The sequence below is a fragment of the Spinacia oleracea genome, chromosome 4, assembly GCF_020520425.1.
Source record: "Spinacia oleracea cultivar Varoflay chromosome 4, BTI_SOV_V1, whole genome shotgun sequence".
NCBI lineage: Eukaryota > Viridiplantae > Streptophyta > Magnoliopsida > Caryophyllales > Amaranthaceae > Spinacia > Spinacia oleracea.
The window spans coordinates 105,595,811-105,604,212 of NC_079490.1; the positions used below are offsets into that span (position 1 = coordinate 105,595,811).

General features: G+C 39.4%; 2 protein-coding genes across 2 annotated transcripts; both read left to right on the forward strand.

The window, feature by feature from the left end:
• The first annotated feature begins 663 nt into the window (after nucleotides 1-663).
• Nucleotides 664-987, forward strand: LOC110790060 (uncharacterized). Its single transcript, XM_021994795.1, has one exon. The coding sequence runs from the start codon at nucleotides 664-666 to the stop codon at nucleotides 985-987; it is 324 nt and encodes a 107-aa protein (XP_021850487.1).
• Nucleotides 988-3,407: 2,420 nt separating this feature from the next.
• On the forward strand, nucleotides 3,408-4,358 carry LOC110790061 (uncharacterized). The gene has a single exon (XM_021994797.1). The coding sequence runs from the start codon at nucleotides 3,408-3,410 to the stop codon at nucleotides 4,356-4,358; it is 951 nt and encodes a 316-aa protein (XP_021850489.1).
• The last annotated feature ends 4,044 nt before the right edge of the window (nucleotides 4,359-8,402 follow it).

An 8,402-nucleotide genomic window follows, 5' to 3' on the forward strand; every position in this document is an offset into this window, starting at 1 on the left:
GTTCGTGTTAGTTGAACTAAGGGGAAAACACGCGACAAACATAAGTTATGCTTAATCTCTACTTTATACATGCTCCCTGGCTTTGGTGTTATTCCGCTATCATGTTATGTATTTAACTGTAAATCCCTACAGTGGTATCATGAGATTCATATGCCACATAACGGAATAATTGAGGTTGAGGTCTTTGATGTGTGGGGGATAGACTACATGGGACCATTCCCATCGTCCAAGGGTAATTTGTATATTCTTGTTGTTGTAGATTATGTGTCTAGGTGGGTGGAAGCCATTGCCTCACCTACTAACGATGCTAAGACAGTCATCTCCATGTTTAAGAAGATCATCTTCCCCAGGTTTGGAGTACCAAGAGCGTTGATTAGTGATGGAGGGTCACACTTCCATGAGAAGCATTTAGATACTCTCCTGCGCAAATATAAGGTCTATCACCGCACCGGACTAGCCTACCACCCTCAAACGAGTGGGAAAGTTGAGGTCTCTAATAGGGAGATCAAATATATACTTGAGAAGGTGGTGGCAAAGTCTAGGAAGGACTAGAGCGACAAGCTCGATGATACTCTATGGGCATATAAGACGACTTTCAAGACACTTATTGGTACTTCCCCGTATTGGTTGGTGTATGGTGAGGCATGTCATTTGCCAATAGAAATGGAGTACAAGGCTTTCTGGGCAATCAAGCAGCTCAATATAGATGCTAAGCTAGCCGGTGAGAAGTGGCTACTACAGTTGAATGAGCTAGATGAGTTCAGATTGCAAGCCTATGACAGTGCTCGTATTTACAAAGAAAAGACTAAGCGTTGGCACGACAGTCATATCCTTCAGAGAGAGTTTGCAGTGGGCGACAAAGTCCTATTGTTCAATTCTAGGCTTAAGTTATTCCCCGGAAAACTAAAGTCTAGGTGGTCTGGGCCGTTCATTGTGACCATGGTTAGTAAGTTTGGATCTGTTGAAGTAGAGAACAACATGGGTTAGAGATTCAAGGTCAATAGGCAATGTCTGAAGTTGTACCACGAGGGGGCTACTGTAGTAGTGGTTGAGGTCCAACACCTCCACCCTTCCCCCCATGATATGCATATTTGAGGTAAAGAGGTCGAGTGGGACCTGAAAATAAACCAACACTTTGCGGGAGGCAACCCGTATTTTATTGCTTATAGTAGGGTAACTTTGATTTTAATTGTTTTTTTGTGTGTTTTTAGCATAATTGTTAGCATTGAAGGGGTAAGAAGAGGGAATTTTACTGTTTGGACATTTAGAGGTGTGGATGTTTAAGGCTCCAAGTTCGAAAAAGGCGAAAAATAGCTAAAACGGAGTACTTAGCCATCCGCCCGGTGGAGACTGGGCGAACGTCACCCGATCGGGACCGTGTTGAAAGATAAAATGCTTCTTATTTTCGCCCGACGGGCGAAAGAAGCCCGATCGACCTGTTTGTCGAGCAAAAAGCCCGATCGAGCGAATTTGTGCCTGATCGGGCGGATGGTGACGGTGTCGTTTTGAAGTTGAGGGCATAAACAGTTGACCAAAGGAAGGAATAAGGGAGTTCGAGTCAGCCGCCCGGTGCGGATCGGGCGAACTGCGCCCGATCGGGCGCGTGTCGATTGCAGAACATTAATCTCCTTTCGCCCGATCAGGCGGATGGCGGCCCGATCGGGAGGTTGGAGATTTTAGCGAGCTCAAAAATAAGGGCTCTCCTTCTAATTCTTTCTTCAACCTCTCTCTCTCACCATTAAGGCCCTGTTCTTTTTGGCTTAATTTCAGTTTCAGGACTTATTTGGCAGTTCAGTTCAGTTCAGTTCAGTTCAGTTCAGGAGAATTTAGTTCTGTTCAGTTCAGGAGCATTAAGTTCAATTCAGTTTAATTCAGTTTAATTCCATTCAATTTAACTTAATAATTACAATTACCGCTCTCAAGAAATGCTCTCGGCGCACGTTTAGGGTGTTCAGCTAACGTGAACCGTCGCCATTAATGGGAGGAAGGAAGAAGCTTCACACTAATAAAACTAATCAGGAAGGTTTGCCATCTTCTTCTGGTAATCAAAATAGGTCGAATAATGCCATGAGAGGGGTTGGGGGTCTGAACTCGACCTCTGGGTTGAATTCTGGGTTTCCCCCTTCAACTGGGTTTCAAGCTGCTTCTTCTATGGACATGTTGCAGGAGACGACAGCGGCTCGCCTAAGGAGAGTAGCTCTTTCTCTTGAACGTCGTCTTGAGGATCAATCTAGAGGGGAGGAGATTGTTGATACCTCTACTGTAGATCCAAAGTTCCTTCCTCATCCTAGTACTGGGCCTGTCACTCGTGAGTTGCTTGAGGTGATTGCGGAGTATCAAAGGGCTTCTGGTCAGCATGCTCCGGTTAATCGGAGATTGGAGATGGAACAACCTGAGAAGTCTCCGTCGTGGTCCTCTGTTGTTGCAGGGTCGAAACTTGCAGGTAAAGGAGCTCCTCTCTCTTTTATTGCTCCTGTTATTCAGGATGGAAAGAAAGTGATTAAGTTGCAACCCTCAGAACTGGATAAATTGAATGAGAAATGGCAGCAATCTACTGTGTTGTATGTTGTGGGTTATACTCCTACTATAGCTTCTTTGTCTAAGTATATTGCTGCAAATTGGTCCTATGTGAGCATGCCTAAGATTTTCCTTCATGATGAAGGATATTTTGTTGTGAAATTCATGTCTATGGATGATAAGAATGCAGTATTAGCTGATGGTCCTCACCTTTTCTTTGGCAAGGCCATGATTATTAAGCCATGGAAGGCTAACTTTGATTTTTGTGAAGAAATTCTCAGGGTAATTCCAATTTGGATGAAATTTCCTAATCTTCCACTCAATTGGAGTTTTGACTCTTTGAGTAGGATAGGTAGTATCTTGGGTGTTCCTTTATTTGCTGATGTTTGTACAACTAGACAAGACAAAATCTCTTTTGCTAGGGTGTTAATTGAAATGGATGTCACCTTGGCTTTTCCTGATTGTGTTTGGATAGAAGATGAGCGAGGTAAAATGATGAAACAGCATGTTGTTTATGATTGGACTCCCCCCTTTTGCAAGTCTTGCAACAAGGTGGGTCATGATTGTGCTAAGACAGCTCCTGTTAAACCTAAACAGGTTGTGAAGCCAAAGAGAGTATGGGTGCCAAAGAAGGTTCAACCAGTGAACCCTGTTACTGCTGCTGCACAAGTTGTCACTCCTAGTAATCAAGGTCTTCCTACTCTAGACTCAAACACTGGATGGAAGGTTGTTACAAGGAAGACTCAGAGCAAGGGAGGTGGTACATCGGTGGGAGTGGAGAACTCCTTTGCTGTGTTGGAACAAGAGTCTGATGAGGACTTATCTGATTGTGAGGAAGATGAGAATGATGGGAGTGGGGTAGTAGGTTCTGGAAAAGATCCACCTAATCCATGAATATCTGTACTTGGAACATAAGAGGGCTTAATGAGCCTCTTAAAGCTAATGAAGTTAGGAGGTTCCTTAATAATCATAGTATTCATGTAGTAGCTTTATTAGAAACACGAGTAAGGGTTGGAAATAAGGAGAAGGTTCAAAAGAGATTTGGGGGGGCTTGGACTTGGTTCTGTAACTATCCTCATTCTCCTAAAGGTAGAATTTGGGTTGGTTGGAAGACTGCTGATGTGGACCTTCAGATTCTTAGTAGTTCCTCTCAAAATGTTCATTGTTGGATTCACACTAAGGACCATAGATTTTCTTCTTTCTTTACTGCTGTTTATGGTTTGCATAGTGTAGGGCATAGGAAAGCTTTGTGGGAAGAGTTGAACCAGCTTAGCCTTAGCAGTCATGCTAGCCCCTGGCTGATTGCTGGTGACTTCAATTCTATTCCATACTCTGGGGATAGAATTAATGGTAATGTTGTGAGTAATGCAGAAACTAGGGACTTTCTTCAATGTATTTCAGAGTGTGATCTAAATGAACTGCATAGCACTGGTTGGTTCTTTTCTTGGTCTAGTAAGGGTACAGATGATCCTAGAGTGTGGAACATGATTGACAGGGCATTTGGAAACATGAAGTGGATGGACTCTTTTGCTGAGTTGTCTACTAAGTATTTGAATCCTTCCTTGTCTGACCATTCTCCTATTATCATTCCTTGCATTACAAACTCTTCCTCTGGTGGGAGACCTTTCAAATTTATGAACTATTTGGCAGATCACTCCTCTTTTGAGAGTATTGTGGTTGATTGTTGGAATAGGGAGGATATGGGTAGACCAATGGCTCAAATCTGGCTTAAGCTGAATAGAGTGAAGCACAAGCTAAAGGCATTACATAAGGAGGAGTTTTCTCACACTGTGGAGAAAATTGAGTATTACAGAAGTGAGTTAGACAATCTGCAGACTTAGATGAAGAGTGATAACAGTCTTCACTTGCTTATTGCTGAAAAAGAGTTCATTTGCAATCTCAGAAAGTGGTTGGCTATTGAAGAACAAGCTCTTAAGCAGAAGTCTAGGGTTCAGTGGGTTAAAGTGGGGGATTCTAACCACCAGTTCTTTTACTTTGCTATGAAAGAGAGATACTGTATTAATAAAGTGCATCTGCTTCATGGAGATGGGGGAGTGGAGATCACTGAGCCTGCTGAGATTCAGTCCAGGATCATTGACTTTTACAAGCAGCTCCTGGGTTCAGCTGCTTCTTCTTTGCCTGGTTTGGATGTGCCTACTATCAGAAATGGAAATGTCTTATCTTCTGAAGCTAGAGCTTTGCTGTGCTTGCCTGTTACTGTAGGTGAAATTGATGATGCTCTGGCTAGCATTGACTCCTCCAAAGCCCCAGGTATGGATGGGTTTAACTCTTTCTTTTTTAAGAAAAGTTGGCCTATTATAAAACATGATGTGTATAGAGCAGTGGTGGATTTCTTTGACTCTGGTTTTCTGTATGGCAAGTTTAATTGTACTGCAGTGACTTTGGTCCCTAAGGTCCCTTGCCCTACTTCTGTTGCTCAGTTTAGGCCCATTGCTTGCTGTTCTATCATGTACAAGATTATTTCTAAAATCTTGACTGCTAGGCTTCAAAAGGTGGTGTCTGAAGTGGTTTATGAATATCAAGCAGGTTTTGTGCCTGGCAAGAACATATCTGATAACATTATTGTTGCAACTGAGTAGATAAGGGGGTATAATAGGGCTCACATGTCCCCTAGGTGTATGGTTAAGGTAGATTTGAGGAAGGCATATGATTTTGTTGAATGGCCTTTTCTTTTCATGGTGTTACAGGAGCTTGGCTTCCCTGGTCAGTTTATTCAGTGGGTGCACTCCTGTGTTACTTCTGTGAGCTATTCCATTCTTGTTAATGGCAAACCTATGTTACCTTTTCCTGCAAAGAAGGGCCTTCGACAAGGGGACCCTCTCTCTCCTTTCTTGTTTGCCATATGCATGGAGTATCTAAGTAGATGTATGAAGAACTTGTTCCAGATTTCAACTATCATCCTAAATGTGAGAAGGTCAAGCTCACTCACCTCATGTTTGCAGATGATCTGTTGCTTTTTGCTAGAGGTGACATTATCTCCCTGCAGCTTATGTTTAAAGCTTTTTCCTGTTTCTCTCAAGCTTCAGGTTTGGAAGCTAATATGGAAAAGACTGAGATTTACTTTTCTGGTGTTCCTCAATGGGAACAAGATGCAATATTATGGTATCTCTTGGTATTTCTAAAGGCAGCCTTCCTTTTAAATACTTAGGAGTTCCACTGTCTAGTTCCAAACTAACCATTAACCAGTGCAAACCTCTCATTGATAAGTTCTATTCTAGAGTTTCTTCTTGGGTTGCTAAGAAACTGTCCTATGCTGGAAGGTTACAGTTAGTTAAGGTGATCCCGTTTAGCCTTCAAACCTACTGGAGCCAAATCTTTATGCTCCCAAAAAAGGTTATCAGAGAGATAGAAAGAATTTGTAGGACTTATTTGTGGACTGGTGACACCAAAACCTCTAGGAAAGCTCCCATTGCATGGGATTCAGTGTGTAAGCCTAGAGTTGTTGGTGGGCAAAATGTTAAAATTTTTCATCTGTGGAATAAAGCTGCTATTCTGAAGCTCTTGTGGGCTTTGGCTTTCAAACCTGATGCTTTATGGGTTAAGTGGGTCAATGCCTACTATATCAAGGGCAAGGACTTGTTCACCATGGCCCTGCCAGGTTCTGCTTCTTGGGTTCTTAAGAAGATTTGGGGGTGTAGAGAGTTGTTGGACAGGGATCCTATGTGCAAGCAAATTTTCTTTGCTACTGGTGGTTACTCTATCAGGAAAATGTACCTGTGTTTGTTGGGTCAGTTTCCTAAAGTTCAGTGGAGGAGAGTGTTATGTAATAACTTTGCTAGTCATAAAAGTCTATTCATATTGTGGCTTGCTGTGCATGGGAGGCTTCCTACCAAAGACAGACTCCTACAGTGGGGTTTGCAGTTTATGTGGTGTTGATCCAGAATCAGTACAACATCTGTTCTTTCAGTGTTCTTATGCTAGACAAGTGTGGCAGAAATTCTTGCAGATTCTGAACATCAACAGGAGTAGTCAAGCTTTTGATCAAGAGCTTCTGTTTGCTATTAGAATGAGTAAGAAATGTACTGCTGTGAGTAAACTTCTCCTTGCTGGTTTTGCTGAAGCAGTCTATAGCCTTTGGATTCAAAGGAATCAAAGAGTCTTTGCTGGTCATGTACAATCAGCTAAGCAGATTGTTAAAGAAATTGTTTTTAAGGTTGCCTGTAGATGTAGAGATTCAGACATAGTATTGCTGCTATATTAGGCCTGTTGTTGTCAGGTTCTAGTGTTAGGTGGTTTTGTTGTTCCTGTTGGGGAACTAGTGTGCCTTTGTTTAGGTGCTTGTAAAACTTTGAGCTGTTGCTCTTTCCTTTTCGTATATAAAATTTTTATTTGCCAAAAAAAAAAAAAAATTAACTTAATAATAATAATAATATTAAAAAATAATAATATTATTATTATTATTAATATTACTTATACTATTATATTACTTATTAGTTTTATTTTTATTATTATATTATTATATTACTTATTATTTATATTTATATTATTATATTACTTATTATTTATATTTATATTATTATTATTATTATTATTATTATTATTATTTATAACTAATTATTTATTAATAATTGATATAATTTATTATTATTTTTATTTATTAACTATGGATTATGAGTTATTAATTATTTAGTTATTAGTTATTAATTATGAATTATTATTAATATTAATGTTTATAATTTATTGTAATTATTGAGTAATCAATTACAGATTATTATTATTTATTATATAGTTTTTTAGTTATTAATTATTCTTTAGTTTTTAGTTAAAATTTATTATTATTAGTTAAAATTTATTATTTATTATTTATTTCTTATTATTTATTATTTATTATTTAGTATTTATTATTGATTATTGATTATTTATTATTTATTATTAATTATTAATTATTTATTATTAATTATTTATTATTATTTATTTATTATTAATTATTAATTATTTATTATTTATTTCGGTAATATATTCTGTTAAGTTAAGTTAAGTTAAGTTAAGTTCAGTTTAGTTCAGAGCATTCACTTCAGTTTAGTTCAGTTCAGTTCAGTTTAGGGGCATTCAGTTCAGTTCAGTTCAGTTCAATTCAGTTCAGTTCAGTTCATTTCATTTCAGTTTAGTTCAACTCTAAAGAACAGGGCCTATACCCCAAACCCCAAACCCCCATAACTTCAATCTCCCATATCTCCCTCATTCCTCCACCAAATCCATCAAACTTTACATCAAATTCATCCTCTCACCATCCTCTACAACCTCCACCCAATTAATTCCACCACCTTCCACTCTTCACAAAAACCCCAAAATTCCCAAAACCCTCAAAAAATAAAATTCCTCATTTTCAATGGCATCCAGACCAAAGAGAGCTTGTACCAGGACTCCAAGGAACTAACAAGAGGCATCTACGAGTCATGTGCTGCCACCACCACCACCACCACAAATCGCATCCAACCCGGATTTTCCAGAGATCGTTCTCACTAGCGAGGGTCAACGTGACCGGCTCCTCCACCTCAAAAAGAGGGAGGTAATTCCCACTAGATTTATTTGCCAAAAGTCTTTGCATGATATGGGAATAGAGGATGATGTGAAACGCTTATTTTATGGTGTCGGTATGAAGTCTATGTATAATATGTTGAGATTGACTTTTAGGAGGTTGACACTTGAATTCTTGAGCTCCTTTGAAGTAGAAAAAAATGGTTATAAAGACATAACTTATATGTTTTTTCGATTGATGAATCAAGATGTCCAATTGAGTATTAGGGATTTTGGCCGGATATTTGGGTTATCAACTGAACATAGGAGACAACCCGGGGCTGCTCATAATAATTCTACTATGTGGGGTAAATTGACTGGGAATGATGCACCTCCTAGTATGCAGC

What these genes read in the sequence shown, in the direction of transcription:
- LOC110790060 (XM_021994795.1), top strand. Translation starts at nt 664, where the DNA reads ATGGAGTACAAGGCTTTCTGGGCAATCAAGCAGCTCAATATAGATGCT.
- LOC110790061 (XM_021994797.1), top strand. Translation starts at nt 3,408, where the DNA reads ATGAATATCTGTACTTGGAACATAAGAGGGCTTAATGAGCCTCTTAAA.